The 15,784-nt window shown below is 57.1% G+C and overlaps 1 protein-coding gene across 3 annotated transcripts in view; it reads left to right on the plus strand.

Annotated features, from left to right (window-relative positions):
* Nucleotides 1-4,041: 4,041 nt before the first annotated feature.
* The window catches only part of SLC12A3 (solute carrier family 12 member 3), a 35,825-nt gene continuing 24,082 nt past the window's right edge, over nt 4,042-15,784 (plus strand). For 2 of the 3 annotated variants that reach the window (XM_021704504.1, XM_021704519.1), the window contains exons 1-11: nt 4,042-4,314; nt 4,759-4,905; nt 6,300-6,375; nt 7,092-7,187; nt 7,495-7,634; nt 8,003-8,113; nt 9,019-9,130; nt 9,330-9,460; nt 13,850-13,934; nt 14,880-15,034; nt 15,314-15,421. In XM_021704504.1, coding sequence (XP_021560179.1) covers nt 4,042-4,314; nt 4,759-4,905; nt 6,300-6,375; nt 7,092-7,187; nt 7,495-7,634; nt 8,003-8,113; nt 9,019-9,130; nt 9,330-9,460; nt 13,850-13,934; nt 14,880-15,034; nt 15,314-15,421 — 1,434 coding nt within the window. The remainder of the gene's footprint in view (nt 4,315-4,758; nt 4,906-6,299; nt 6,376-7,091; nt 7,188-7,494; nt 7,635-8,002; nt 8,114-9,018; nt 9,131-9,329; nt 9,461-13,849; nt 13,935-14,879; nt 15,035-15,313; nt 15,422-15,784) is intronic. The other variant, XM_021704512.1, reaches the window with a different exon arrangement.

A 15,784-nucleotide genomic window follows, 5' to 3' on the forward strand; every position in this document is an offset into this window, starting at 1 on the left:
GCCACCACCACAGGGCACCTGTCGTGGCCCCTGACTAGCCTTGCCTTGCCTTGCCTCCCTCATTCCATCCTCCATACAATAGCCAAAGTGATCTTTGACAAATAGAAATCTGACCACCACATAGTGGAGTAAAACACTTCTGACCCGAGTTTCCAAGGCCCCATGTTCCCCCTTTCATGTCTCAAACCCCGTCTCCTTGGTCCCTCTGCTCTACCATACCGGCCTCCTTGCTATCTTGAAGCTCCAACTGCACTCTGATCCCAGGGCCTTTGCATATGCTCTCCCCTCAGTCTGGAAGCCCTGAACTCATACCTGCTCACGTATTGTTGGAGCTTAGCTCAAATTCCTCATTCTCAGAGAGGCCTAAAGGCCCCTCCTAACTTTTTTTTTTTTAAAGCTTTGGGTTTTTTTTTTTTTAAGATTTTTTATTTATTTTTTGACAGAGAGGGAGACACAGCAAGAGAGGGAACACAAGCAGGGGGAGTGGGAGAGGGAGAAGCAGGCCTCCCACGGAGCAGGGAGCCTGATGCGGGGCTCGATCCCAGGACTCCAGGATCATGGCCAGAGCTGAAGGCAGACGCTTAACGACTGAGCCACCCAGGCTCCCCTAAAGCTTTGTTTTCTTAATAGCACTTATCACTAAATGTATTATAAGGATTGTTTGTTTATTTATTGTCTGTCTTCCCACTAGAATGTGAGCTCCAGGAGGGCAGGGTCTTCCTCTTGTTCTCCATAGTGCCTCCCTTGCCTAGCACAGGGCATGGTATGCAGTAGGCACTCAATAAATGTGTGTGAATGAAGAAACACCTCATATTTCCCCCCTTTCTTCCCTCCTCCCCTGATCCCCATGGCATTGTGTGCTCCAGACTCTGCCACACCTTGCCTTGCACTGACCCCATGGCCTAGAATCCCCTCCCTCTCCCAGGCAGCCCTCCCACCCCTCACCCCACCCCCAGCCAGTTGCCACGATCACCTTGCTGGCCTGTCTGCTAGGCGAGGCTGTGAATTCCAGTGCTGGTACACAGAAGGAGCCCAATAAATGCTTAAGTGGCTCTGTGCCCATGAAGACAGGAGGCTCTGAGATCCAGAGTTTGCAGCAGAACACCCCCGCTCCCCCGCCCCCTGTCCTGACTCCATTTCAGCCCTGTGTCTGGGGTTTTCACTTCTACGGAGTTTCCTGACCACTGAGTCCTTAGTTCCTTTTCCTGCCTCTGTTCTCCTTCCCCTGAGAAGCGGGAGACTCAAGGAGCCCTAAGGCTCTCAGCTGGGGGCTGACACTGGCCAGGTGGGTCATTCCCGACATCTTTGCAGCTGTCGATCCCATTCTGCGGCTGAGGCTCATCCCAGGCAGGTGACTTGTTCGAAGTCACATGGAAACTGAAGCCTGAGATGTGAGCTTGAGACTCAACCTCAGGGTTTTGTTCAGGGTCCATTGGATTCTGAGTCCTGGCTCCCAGACCCGCAGGGCTCGGGGAGCCTTGTGGAAGCTGAAGTCCTGCAAGATGGGTATGGTGTCTGAGCCAGCACTGTGTCCCCCACCTGGAAGAGTGTCTCCGATTGGATGACATGCCATCCATGTGTAAGAATCCCCTTTCCTGGGGCTCTGTGCTTTGGGGCAAGGTATTCTGACCGTCTCTTCAGCTCTACATTGCTAAGCCCTTCAAGGGGTCCTGTTTAACTCCCACCTCACCCCAGAGAGATGAAGGGGGCAGGAAAGGTTTCTTAAAGCAGCAAATGTTCTCCCTCTGGGGCTGGAAAGGACCTTGGAGCTGACCCGGGCCTGGGTTTCATGGAGGTAGGAAGAAGTGACTTGCCCAAGGTCACCCGGCAAATCTGTGGCCCCTCTCTCTGTCTGTGGCCTCAGTGCGCTGGAAACCAGCCCCCGCCCCTTCTGGTGCCGTCCTCTCCTGAGATGTTAATCAGGAAATTTCCACAGTTGCTCCAGGGACAGGGTGTGTAGAATTGGTGGAAGGGGGTGTTGGGCCTGCGACTTTTACCAGGCAAGTGGCAGTTGAAAGGTGAGAGAATGATAAGATCTGCCCAGAGGCGCCATGCGAGGGAATGAGTAACCTGCCGGCCTCTCCCTGACCTGGCCCGAGTGGGGGCTGCAGCGAAGGTGGAAGACTGACCTGGAGTCCTCACCTCTTAGCCTTCGGCCCACTGGCCGGTGTGCGGGGTGTGGACACACTTCTCCAGAAACCTCTCTGAGGGGGGGCTAGAGATCCTTGTAAGGAGGTAGGCAAGCCTGGGGCTCATTAAGAGGAGCCCAGAGAAGAGTCTTTTAAAAAATTAACTCATATGAAGAATTTATAAACTTTGCAAAAAGCTACACAGTGATCATAACCTTTTGGGTTTATCATCGAAGTCCTGTCATCCCTGGCTCCCCTCCATGTCTGGCTGAGCTGGTTGAAGGCCCAGGAGCTGCCCCTTGCAGTCCTGACTTGGGGTAATATTGTCAGCCAAGGGTTTCTATGGCAGCTGCTCTTTGCCCTCTTTGCTTCTGGCTCCCCTTCAATATTCATTCAACAAACGCTTATTGAGTACCTACTCTGTGCTGTTCCGGTTGCTTGGGATTATCAGTGAACAAGATAGGCCCGGATTCCAGCTCCCGTGGGCTTGCCTTCTAGCAAGTTGGACAAAATCTATGTCCCCATTCCCAGATAAGTGCACTTAGGTATAAAAACTTGTCCACGCTTGTGGGGGGCTCCACAAGCACCCTTATCTTGGAGCGTGACTCCCTAACACTGTTTGCTACTCCAACACAGTCCAAGCATTTCCACCTGCCCCCTTCTGCCTGGCCCTGCAGTTGGGCACACCTGTCCTGGGCCCCTCTGGACCGGAGCGAGAGGGGCAGGCAGGCCCCTCTGTAAGTTCTCAGTCAACTAGGACTGATGTGCTATTGGAGGTCATGGAGTCCAGAGAACTCCAGGCATCTCAGAGAGCCCAAGTCTGAGAGGCAGGGCAAGGAGGGAGAGAAAATGTGTCCCTCCATGTCCCTCCTGAGGATGGCTGGCAAGCTCAGAAGCCTGGAGCTGGCGATGGCCTCCATCCATCCCTGGCCTCCGGAGAAGCAACTCATCCTCCAAGACTCTTGGTCAGGGGTCTGTCCCATCCCTGCTGTCCCCACCCTGACCCTCCTCTAGGAGCGTCTCTCCCCTTGCTGCTCTCACTCCACAGCTGGGCTGGTCCGTTTCCATGTCCCTTTTCCCTACTCACTCGGCAGCACCATGAGCGCAAGCTCACCTTCCTTCTGGTGGCACATCAGGCGTCCACCCCAGAATGGGCTGCAGTGAGTGTGCGGGCTGGGTACCCGGTTACCCTGTGGGCCACTGACCAGCCACAAGCCCCAGGGACTCGTCAGTCCACGGGGGGGCAACAGAGCACAGCTGGCACATGCTGAACTCTGGTTTGGGGGTGCTTGCTCGTAATGGTTTCTATACTCCGAGACGTCTTTGGAAGGACATGCACAACCAGGAGTCAGAGGTCTAAGTAAGAGAAAACTAACCTTTTATATATACGTGTGTATCTTTTTAAATGCCATACCATTCATCTAGCCACAAATACTAAGTACCTAAAAAATAAAACTAAATACCATGTACAAAAATGAGAGGTTTTTGAACCTGCCTGGGGTGGGGCCTCAGGTCATTAGGCTGTCTCCAGGGTCCCTCATAAGGCTCCCAAGTGTCCTTTCTGGCGAGTACTCCTTCCTCGGGTCCTGCAGATGTCCTCCGCTCTCGGACTCCGAAGAACCTCCCGGGGACCCAGGGCTGGGCGTGTTTCCCCGTTTCCCGCCCTGTGTCTGGCGCTGGCCCAGCCCAGCCCTCCTGGTCCCAGGCAGGGCTGCTATCTCAGCGATCAAATGGTGGGCAGGACAGCGGTGGGCACGTGCTCCGCCTCCCACCCTGTTCGGGGACCCCGCTCGCCAGCTGAGGGCGGTTTGGACCAAACTCTCTGCCTCCTCCCTGCTGTGGGCCCAGCCTATAAAGCCCCCCAGCATGTCGCCGCTGACCCTGGCCCCCTCCCCTGCCACCCAGAGCTGCAATGGCAGAGCTGCCGGCGTCAGAGATGCCGGGGGACCCCGCGCTGTGCAGCGGGCGCTTCACCATCAGCACGCTGCTGGGGGGCGAGGAGCCCCCACCGCCCACTGCCTACGACAGCAGTCACCTGAGCCACGGCAGCACCTTCTACATGCGCACCTTCGGCTACAACACTGTCGACGTTGTGCCAGCCTATGAGCACTATGCCAACAGTGCCCTGCCCGGGGAGCCCCGAAAGGTCCGGCCCACGCTGGCCGATCTGCACTCCTTCCTCAAGGTAAGCACCAGCTCAAAGACTGGCCACTTCCCTGCCGTGCGGCCTTGACCCAGGAACCTCATTTCTCTGAATCTTGGCCCTGTCACCTGTGCCACGGGGACACACGAGTGTCTTCTTCGTGGGTTGAGAGGCCTGAATGAAAGGCAGGCATGGAAGCTTGTAAAGCTCCGGACACATGCAGTAATGTTTACCGTCCTGTCGTTGACCACCCAATCAAACAATCTTGGCCTCCCAGAGAGGTAATGAGCTCCCCGTCAGTGGAAGTACACAAACAGAGGCTGCACACACCTGAAAGAGATAGGGAGGTGGGAAAGCGGAAGGTCTGCAGCGGAGGGGAGGCTCGCTGGATTTGTTGCAGGGGAGGCTGGACTCTGAAGGGTGGAAGATGGGGAGCTGGATGGTCATGACGCCTGCCTGCGTGACCTGTGGCCTCTGGGCTCCCAGCAGGAAGGCAGCCACCTGCATGCCCTGGCCTTTGACAGCCGGCCCAGCCATGAAATGACCGATGGGCTGGTGGAAGACGAGCCAGGCACCAACAGTGAGAAGAACCCTGGGGAGCCTGTGCGCTTTGGCTGGGTCAAGGGGGTGATGGTGAGTAGGGTGAGGATGGGATGTCCGGGAACGGAAATGGGGAGACAGAGCTCCATCCAGGTGCAGCTGACTTTCAGGTCTTAATGGCCAGGGTAGACCCAAGGCTCAGCCTGGGCCTCAGTTTCCACATCTGCAGAGTGACTTCCAGTTTTCCTTGGTTTTGTGCTTCTCAACCCCCATTTGCTCCCCAGGTTGATACCTCACCCTGGGAAAGATCTCTGGATACTCACGTGTCCTGTGGCAGTGAACAAGTTATTTAACCTGTCTGTGCCTCAGTTTCTTCATCTGTGAAAAGATGAGCATTATGAGTTAATAGACGTGAATGGCTTGGATCAATACCTACCTTGGGATTATTAGAAGAAACTGTCCTCACCCACAGCCACCAGGGGGCAGCACTAAACACACAAATCCACGAGCCTGTTTTTGTCATTCTCGGTGATGGGAAGGGGGAGGTTTCCTGTAGTGTAGAGCACCAGTGAGTCTTCAAACAACAAAAAAATCAAATGAACTTGGCTTTGGAAGGCATTGTGGGACTTTTCAGAGGGGATCGCATGAGATTTAGAAGAAGGCTTTGGTCCTGCTCTGGGAGGGTGGCGGGGGGAGCGGGGAGGTGCAGTGGAGGGAGGCCTGGGTTCTGACCTTACTCTGCCAAATGCCTGCTGGCTGTGCCTCTGTTTCTCCATCTGAACTGCGAGCTCCCCTCCACCCTAGCAGCTCGTTTATGGAGTATGGATCTTCCTCCTGGGCTGTGGTAGCCAGAGCCTGGCATGGCCCCATTCGGTGTCTCGGAGCACATAGAGGGCCTTAGAAGTCTCCCCACCATGTAAATGCCACAAGCTCCTGCCCAACCCCAAGAACTTGGCTGGGGCCAAAGACCACATCAGCACCCACACCTCCCTGGAATTCAGTCTCAGCTGTAGCCTCTGGCTTTGCTGTAAATTTGGAAGCTGAAGTCACAGCAACCCGAGCGCTGTTTCTCCTTGCATGTTGGGCATTGGCTCAGCTGCTATTCGCTGAGCTCCTCCTAGATGCCAGGCTCTGGGCCGACAGCTGGCCACTGGGGCCATGGTTGGGGCTGGCAGACATAGGATCCTGGGCTTGGGGCCGGGTGACAGGTGATAATGCTTGCAGCCCATCCTCAGACCCCAGTGGAAGGGCAGAAAAGTGGGTGGGAGGGGCAGGTGAATCTCTGGGTACCCCTCCCCTCCCTGCTCCACAGAGCTAGAGGGGCATTGAAGTAGGAACCCAGTGAAGTGAGCAGAGCCAAGAAAGGAGCCAGGTGTCCCCTAGGCCAAAATGCCCGATGCCATGCCATGACTGGGGACAGGGACTTGTGTGTTTGGCTTTGGGGTATCAGCCCATCCGGGTGGCCTCCAACCCCTCTCTCTTCCCAGATCCGTTGCATGCTCAATATCTGGGGTGTGATCCTCTACCTACGGCTCCCCTGGATTACAGGCCAGGCAGGCATTGGTGAGTGCCATCTCTGGGGGGAAGGAGGAGGGTGTGCCTGAGACCTGCTCCTCCCAGGCCTCAGTCCTGAACTTGGCCCGCAGAGACCACAGGTTTCTGCAGTGACACAGGTCAGGGAAGTGTGGCAGAGGAGTCTGGACATGGAGTTATCCGGCCTGAGGACTCTCCCTGGCTCTCTTTGCCCTCAGTAGGTCACTTAACCTCTTGGAGTCAATCTCTACTGCACAGCGTCCAGGTTAAGAACCTGTGCTCTGGACAGACACCAAGGTTCAGAAGCTAGCCCTGATGCATGTGAACTTGGACAGGTTTCTTAACTTCTCTGAGCCTCGGTTTCCTCATCAGTAAAAAGGGGGTGATAGCTGTCCCTACCTCCCAGACCTATTGTGGGGTTTCTATGATGCATGTAAAACAGCATAGAATTTAGCACCCAAAGGTGTTCAAGTGGTGATTATTTTTTATTACTAAAGGAGGGTGCCTTCCCTTCCATAACAAATGATCCTTTATATAGTGGCTCATCAGCTCCCTGGCTGTTCAGAATATACCAGGAGGGAGACAGAGACCCATTTTTCGGATGAGAAAATCAAGGCTCAGAGAAGGGAGGTGACTTAGGTGGTATGTTGAACCAGTCGGCTGACTCAGGTTCCTCACATGGCTCCTCACCTGGGAAATGCCCCCGCTGAGTTTTATGGTGATCACATCCCCACCCACCCCCACAGTCCTGACCTGGATCATCATCCTGCTCTCCGTCACTGTGACCTCCATCACTGGCCTCTCCATCTCGGCCATCTCCACCAACGGCAAGGTCAAGTCAGGTGGGCCCCACCCCACACCCAAGGCCCTCCCCTTTCCTGTTGCTCCCCCAGTCTTTACCCTGGGAATGGGTCTCTGAGCCACTCCCCACCCACCCCATCCCCACCAAAATGGGGATGCGCCAGGCTGCTCTCTCTGGTTCCAGGTGAAGGCTTTGGGCGCCCCACGGATGGCCTCAGTTTTACCCTGTGCTGTGGGCCCAGGGGAGGGGGGGGGTCCCATGGTTACCCTCTCCCAGCCTCAGATTCTGCCTGCCCCAAGCCCACCCCATCCAGCTGGTTTCATGGCTCCTGGCTCTGTCCCCAATAGGTGGCACCTACTTCCTCATCTCCCGGAGTCTCGGCCCAGAGCTAGGGGGCTCCATTGGCCTCATTTTTGCTTTTGCCAATGCCGTGGGTGTGGCCATGCATACCGTGGGCTTCGCAGAAACCGTGCGGGACCTGCTCCAGGTGAAGCCAGAGGGAGCCCGGGCAGCCTCCCTTGCTCTCCCCGACCCCGTCTAGGCCAGGCCTTCCTGCCCCTCTGCCCGATTTTACCCTTCAGGGGCCACGGCCACAGTCTTACCGCTGTGGGTGACCATGATGATCTCAAATAAAGACCATTCCCAGAAGTCCCTTTCAGGGCCGCGTGTTGCCTTTGGAGCTCAACTGTCCAGATCAGCACGGCAGCCACTCTAGGGGCTCTGTTGCCAGGGAAGGGGGTTGTGTTTCTGTTTAGCCGTGAGAGGACACCCATACTTGAGGTGAATCAAGTTGGAGGAGTCTGGGGGGGGTGTGTTCAGAGGGCAGCGTGCAGCCTGGCCTGTCCCCCTCCCCAGGAGTATGGCACACCTATCGTGGACCCCATCAATGACATCCGCATCATCGGCGTGGTCACCGTCACCGTGCTGCTGGCCATCTCCCTGGCTGGCATGGAGTGGGAGGCCAAGGTGAGGAGGGGAGGTTGGGAGTGATCAGGTAGAGAAGCGGGAGTTGTGAGGCCTGGGTTCCAGGCCTGGTTCTGCCTCTTCTTGGTGTATTAAATGGGCTTCTTGTTCTGCAGCTGTGACAGAGAGACCCTAAAGAACGGGACCTCTCTCCTGTAACCATCTAGGTGTGTGTGGCTCCCGGGGCTCAGGTACCCAGCCCGCTCCATCCTATGGCCTTCATGCACCTGCTCCACGGCAGCCACAGTCCAATCAGCAGGGAGGGGAGAAGGCCTTTTTCTTTTCCTTTTCGGGCCCTGTCCGGAAGTTGCACATATCCCTCTGCATCCATCCCATCAGCCCGAACTTGGTCTCGTGGCCACACCTAAGGGGCAGGCAGGGCAGGGAAATGTGTCCTCATGTGAACCCGTATCCAGCCAAAATTCAGAGGCTTAGCACTGTGGAAGGAGGGCAGAAGAAACATGGGGCGTCAGCAGGCAGACTTGGCAGATCTAGCCCCTGCCCCCCGCCCCCGCCTCTCCTCTCTCCCCCGCACTCTGGCCTCCAGCTCCGCCAGCCTCCTTCCTCGCTGTCCCCAGCTTGTGCCCCTGATCATTCTGCAGCTCGCTCCTCCACCTCCTTTAGATCCCTTGAAGACACCGTCGTAGACCACTCTGCTAACGTAGCCCCCACACAGCCCCCAACACACCCTTGTTCTTACTCTGGAGTCGTGTCCCGTATTTATCAGCAAGACAAGAGCCTTGCTATATTGCCAACTCCTAGAACGGGGCCTGCAGCATAATGGGTGGCGGATGAATGAATGAATGAATGAATGGGGGAGGGAGGGACTCTGGGCAGGTTCTGTCCTGCTGGGGCTCCCTGAGCAGGCGGGGCCAGGCCATCTGACCTCTAGGGTCCTTTACACCCAGGCCCAGGTGCTCTTCTTCCTCGTCATCATGGTCTCCTTTGCCAGCTACTTGGTGGGGACGCTGATTCCCCCATCTGAGGACAAGGCCTCCAAAGGCTTCTTCAGCTACCGGGGTACGTGCAGGTTGGGGGCCCTGTCCATGGCTCCGGGGACAGGTACAGTCTGCCCACCCATCTGGCCCATTCTGTGGGCACCGGAAGGAGGGTTCCCCCAACTGCCAGGCCTGGAAGCTGCCAGAGAGGAGGAGCCTCCTGCCTGCCTGGCTGGGCCCAGCCTTCTGGGTGGCCCTGATTCAGGCTTTGGTCTTCCCAGCGGACATTTTTGTCCAGAACTTGGTGCCCGACTGGCGGGGCGTGGAAGGCAGCTTCTTCGGAATGTTCTCCATCTTCTTCCCCTCAGCCACAGGCATCCTGGCAGGGGCCAACATCTCCGGGGACCTCAAGGTGAGCAGGATGCCTGCCCTCCTGCCTCCTGGCCCTGTCCTACCAGGATCTCCCACTGGGCACTGAGCTGGGCACTGAGACGGCAGGGCCAGAGCTTCTAAAATCCAGTCCAGTCCAACTCAACTCAATCGCAGCCAATCCAAACCAACTCCGTTCACCCCACTCAATTCCGAGGTTGTTGATTGACACCAGCTCTGTTCTAGGCCTGGAGGACCACCCTAAAATGGGCGGAGCTCCTCCGTAGTTCCCAGGACTCTCAGCCTAAGGGGGAAGACTGAGCCAGCTTGACCTTCCAAAGCTCAGACTGGTTCATGCACATCTTTACTGGGCTGGCATCCTCCCAGGGCTCCCCACTGTCTTGATGCGGGCCATCTCCTCTGCTCAGAGTTTGAGGCTCCAGCCCACGGTCGTCAGTCCCGTGTCCCCTGCCCCAGCCCCGAGGATCAGCGGCTTACCCTGTGTTGCCTGTTCCTCCTCTGTGTCTTTGTCTCTGCTCTGCTCTCTCCCTGGGATGTCCGACCCTTGTTTCTTTACCTTGAGATGTTCTGTTCCTCTTTCAAATAACACCTCCATCTTTAAATCTCTCCCAGCCCTCTGTCAGAGTCCTGGCTCCCCTAGCCGAATGATGTCAGGCCATTTACGTGTCTCTTCCCCCTTCCGGTTCTCTTTATCTGGAGAACTGAGGCCTACCTCTATGTCCCCATTCCCAGCTAAGAGTCAGACACATACTACGTGCTCAGTACACATTTGTTGAGTGAATAATGGTGAAATGTATTGACTGGGAGGTTTAGAGCAGAAGTACAAAGTGGGGAAGAAGGAGAGACGGATCTCAGCAGAGGCTCCAGCAGAACTTCTGGTTGGAGGTGGGGCCGGAGCGAAGGGGCTGGTGGTGTCTTTGCCGAGGCAGGATCAAGGAGATAGATGGGGTGCGAGTGGGGTGAACGGTGAAAACCCGGCTCGGTGCTGGGAACCCTTCCCTCCCAGCCTCTGGTCCCACCTGAAAGGTGCTCCTTGATGCATTTTCTTAAGTGAATGAAGAACGGTGCTTTGGAGACAGTCTCCACCCGGCCTGGCTCTAACTAGGGGTGCCCAGGTGGTGCACAGCATGGCCTGGAAATTGCAGAGTGGCCATGTTTGCCCAGCTCCTCTCCCTTCTCTGGGGAGCGGCCAACAGAGGCCTGGTCTGCCTGCCTGCCCAGAGGTCCCTGCAGAGGTCAGTCTTGTGCTTTGACAGCCCGGTTCTCCTGCCAGCCCTGCTACAGACTAGCGATTTATCCAGACGCTTCGTCCAGCCTCTCAGGTTACCAACCAGCACGGTGTGCAGGTGTCAGGGCTCGGCAGCTGTCCCGGAGCTGGGGGGTGGGGAGTAGGTGTACACCTTGCTCTGTCCTGAATGCCCTCAAGCCCTCAAGGGGCCCTTCTCTCTTGGGTCCAGCCCTCTGCCCATTCTGCGAGACAGTGTGCTGTCAGACAGCTGTTGAAGAGCAGCTCCCATTCATGGAGACTTTATGCAAATCCCTTAAAACCTCTCTGGGCTTCAGCTTTGCCAACTATAAGATAGGACTCATAGCACCCCCTCCTGCTTCCCAGAGCAGGGAATAAGGATTCCACGTGCTGATTTATGTGAAGCGCTTGGAAAAGTGCCCAGCATGAAGGAAGTACAAAGGGCTGGTTGTCAAGGTCATGGTCATTTTTCCCATGAGGCTGCAGGGGGCCTCGTTCTTTCCAAACATGATCCTGGGTGGGGGGTGCAGCTGTGAGGGCTCGTCACCCCCACTTCAGAGAGGAGCAAACCAAGCTCAGAGAGGGCTGGGCATTGCCCAGGGCCAGACAGCAGAGGGGCTGGAGGGCAAATTTCTAGAGCAAAGAGGCCTCAAATTCATCATAAACTAATCATTCAAGAATATTTTCTGAGCATCTGCTTTGTGCCAGTGTCTTGTGGATACAGCAGTAAACAAAGAACAAAGACACAAATCCGTGCCCTCATGCAGCTGACATTCTGGTGAGAAAGAGAGACAATCAACGCATAAGTAAGTAGGATGTGACATTCCCCAACCCCTTAGCTCTCACAGAGCAATCTCATGAACATCACCCTGTGCTATGGCCAAGGAAACCTTTACTAGCTTAATTTTCTGATGGGGAGGCTGAGGCTCAGAGAAAAGGGACTTCCTAGTGACTGATGTGGGGTCTGTGCCGCACCTGGGTGGTCCCAGGGTGTGTCCCTGAGCACGACACAGCCCCCGCTCCTAACTGCTCACATTTATGGTGGACTACGTTGATTCTCATCTCATGGATTGGGGTTGGGGGCATCACCGAGGCTCAGAGAGGTTAAAGGGCTTGTCCCAGCTCACACAGCTTGGGGGGAGATGCTGAGATGTGGATCCAGATGTGTCTGACTTGTAAGCCAGGCACAGAGATTTCAGGCCAAGATGTAGGGGCTGGATGGAGGCCTGGAGTAGCCACGTCCCAGGGCCTCTGTAACAAACGACCACAAGCACTGTGGCTTAAAACAACAGACATTTATTCTTGCACAGCTCTGGAAGCCAAAGTCCAACAAAACAAAGGTGTCAAGGGCCATGCTCCCTGTAAAGGCTCTCGGGGAGAATCCTTCCTCTCCTTTCCCAGCTTCTGGCGGCTCTGACAGTCTTTAGCCTTCCTTGGCTTGGAGCTGCGTCTCTGCAGTCTCTGCCGCTGTCTTCCCATGGCCTCCTTCCCTCTGTGTGTCCTTGCCTCTTCTTACAGGAACACTCGTCGTGGGATTTAAGGCCCGCCTAACCGGGTAGGACCTCAGCTTAACTAATTACATTTTGCAAAGACCCTATTTCCAAATAAGGTCATATTCTGAGGTTCTGGGTGAACACGAATTTTTGGAGCCACCATCCAACCCACTAGAGGTGGGATGGGAGGTTGAACCGGCCTGCTGGCCTAGGGACCAGGGACTCTGTGTGCTTGACCTGGTCGGGCCATCCTGGTACCCAGAGCAGGGCTGGCAGGGCCCCCCCAGGAGAGACCTCAGCAGACCTGGAAGCTCCAGAGCTCCCAGGCCCCCTCCAGCTCTGCACCTCTGCTTCCACTTGGCTCTGCCCTACCGCTCCCTTCCTCCCAGCCCTGGCCTTCAGAGCCACCCCAGTCGTCGCCTCCGCCGTGAGGCCTTCCGTGGTTCCTGCAGTGTCTCCCTCCCCCAACCTTGTTCTCCAGCACACTCCAGTCCGCCCCATGACAGGGGCCATCTGCCCCGTGTCGGCAGGATCCTGCCTATACCTCCTTCCCTGGGGCCCAGGGTCCTCCAGGGTGGGGGCCGGGGCTTGCTCATCACGGAGCGACCATCGGTTCCAACTCAGGCTCCCGAGTGTTTGAGGCAGAGAAGTGGGTTGTTGCCAGCCTGGTTTGGACCTGCCTGTAACAATGTCATGGTCCCTCCCAGCTCTGTCATTTGTGGTTCTACCGGCCAGTTGTGCAGGACGGCCCAGTAAAAGCTGGGAGTTTGCTTCCCAGTCCTGTGGGCTGCCCCTGGGGTTGGGGTCTACACCTGGCAGGGAACCTGCTGGAAAAATCCCGGCCTGTGTTACTCCACCCGGGACCAGCCCCCAGTGGCCCGAGGCTGTGGACCTCAGTGTGGTAGGAACGAGCCGCCCCTGGCTCAGCCAGCTGGGCCCTCTGCACAGCTTCCTGGCCTCAGTTTCCCCACCAGCTGGGTGGGGACACTCTGGCCACTTTACAGGAAGTTATATACGAGGAAGGGTCTGGAAGAGTGGAACACGTGATGTGCACGTGTGAAGATTTGCTATTTCTGTTAGGAAAATGCCAGCAGAGAGTTTTTCCTCGGAGGGGAGAGAGTTTGGGGCTTGTCTGTATATTAATTGCTGCGGAAGCACTCAGACCAGTTGGTGCATAATGGTGATTAACTTGCAGCCGGCGCTGCCTGTGAGCCAGGCCCTGGTCTAGGAGCTTGGTGTGGATTAAGTCACTTAGCCGGCATCCCTGTGAGGCTGGAGGGGCTGAGGCGTAAAAGAGCATGCCCACCACCCAGCCAGTCACCTGGAAGTGAGCGCAACCAGGCTGACTCCAGAGCCCCCCACTTCAGGGCCCCCAGAGCCTGCGCTGGCCAGTGTCCTCGGGAACCAGGCATGGAGCTGGTTGGAGCTTCTCTCCGTGCCTCAGGCTCCCAGGGCCTGGATGTGTTCTCAGCTGCATGATCTTGCTTATGTCCCATCCTGCTCTTCGGGTTGCAGTCGCAAGGGTTCTTCCTCTCTGGGCCCTGGGCAAGGGGGCTCTGAGAGGGGGCCGGGTCGGGGGGTCACTGGCCCACCCCCGGCCTCGGACAAAGGCAGGGCCTGGAAGGAGGCCCAGAGGCTGCCTGATGCCCTCGCTCTCTCCCCCTCCCCCCAGGACCCTGCTGTAGCCATCCCCAAGGGAACGCTCATGGCCATTTTCTGGACCACTGTCTCCTACCTGGCCATCTCGGCCACAATTGGTGAGTAGCTGCCCAGGACCACTGAAAGGGTTTCAGGGTGCTTCGCTCTCCAACAGGGAGAGCTGGGCCAGGAGCACATGGCCACCTCAGGAAGTGGAACCTCAAACCTTATTTTGGGGGGCCAGTGGTGGTGACCAGAACATCTTCATGGGAGGTGGTAGTTTGTGGTGGGGATGGGGGTGGTCAGACCAGGCTCTTCTGGTCCGTTCAAACCTGAAGTTACAGATGCAAGGGTGGGAAAATGCTAGAGGACAAATTGTACTCTGACCCAACGACTAATAATAATAACAATAACGATGATGGTGGTGGTTGAAGATGATACTAGCCCTTGACTCAACCATAGGCCCAGCCCTTCACGTGCCTCATCACATTTAATCCGGGCACTGCCTTTCCCACCATTTTACAGAGGAGAAAACCAGGGCTCAGAGAGGTTAAGGGACCAGCCCAAGGTCACACAGCCACTGAGTGGTGGAGCCAGGCTTTGAACCCAGGCCTGGGCTGTTGACACTTGCCTCTCACGGAGGTCCTCACAGGTGCTCCCATTAACCACCCTGTGAGGCAGGCTGTTCACAGATGGCCAAGGGACAGGGCCCAGGGCGCAGCCAGTCTGGCCTCTGCTTTGAGGAGGACACGGGCGGGGGTGGGGGGTGGGGGGGGACCTTAACAAGCCACTTTGCTGGGCCTCTGTGGAATGACAATGACAACAAAGGCAATGGTGATGCTTGCTTCCCGGGGTTGTTACCCGTCCTTAGCGTTGTGCCTGGCACATCTGTGTTGCTGTTACTATTGTTATTATTATTACTTATGCCTACATGCTGAAGAGGGAGCTGGCCTCGCAGCAGCTTCTCGCCCTCTGCAGGAGTGACCCGTGTCTGGGGGTGGGAGGAGAGGAGGGAGGAGGGAGGGGAGGGAGGGAGGCCTCCCCAAGCCCTGCTCCCTCTTTAGGCTCCTGCGTGGTTCGGGATGCCTCCGGGGCCCTGAATGACACAGTGACCCCCGGCTCGGGCACCTGTGAGGGGCTGGCCTGCGGCTACGGCTGGAACTTCACCGAGTGCGTCCACCAGGGCAGCTGTCGCTATGGCCTCATCAACTACTACCAGGTGCGTGCGGCCCCTGCCGGGAAGGCCACCCCAGACTGGGGCTGGAACAGGCAGGGACACACTTGCGCCCCAGGCTTGGGGGGAAGAGGTTCAGGCTCAGGTGGGGGCCCCGGGGCCCAGCCCCTGCCTCAGCGGCCCCTGGGATCCCCAGGTAAGGGGTGTGGACTCAGAGGCCTCAGGACCTAGCCCCTGCCTGCAGTGGGGACTGGGGTGCCCTGGGCGGGGGCTCCGGGCATGAGGGGCTCCACCACGAGGGGCCTGGACCCCGTGTCCCTACAGACCATGAGCATGGTGTCCGGCTTTGCGCCCCTGATCACGGCTGGCATTTTTGGGGCCACCCTCTCCTCCGCCCTGGCCTGCCTCGTCTCTGCTGCCAAAGTCTTCCAGGTGAGGCTGTGGAACGGGCGGCGGGAGGGTCCAGGAGGCCCAGGTGCAAGGGTCCCCTGATGACTGCTACAAGGGTCTGGGGGTATCGCGGGACAGGGACAGTCTAGACTGAAGGCAAAAGGGGGCCAGTGACCAACTCGTGCAGGAAGCAGCCCCCCTCCCATGGTGTGCTTTGAAGAGCACCTGCACTTCCCACCCCAGAGTCTCCCCTGCGCAGCCTGGCGTCCTGTCTGCAAGTCCGCCGACCCCTTTTCACCCCAACGCGGTTGCCTCCCCTCTCATCTTGCCCTTTTGCTGTCTCCCTGGTGAGGTGTGGGTGGGCATGGAGATGACTCCCATTTAAGAGACAGAAACCAGGATGTA

This window comes from Neomonachus schauinslandi, chromosome 16, assembly GCF_002201575.2.
Source record: "Neomonachus schauinslandi chromosome 16, ASM220157v2, whole genome shotgun sequence".
Lineage (NCBI taxonomy): Eukaryota > Metazoa > Chordata > Mammalia > Carnivora > Phocidae > Neomonachus > Neomonachus schauinslandi.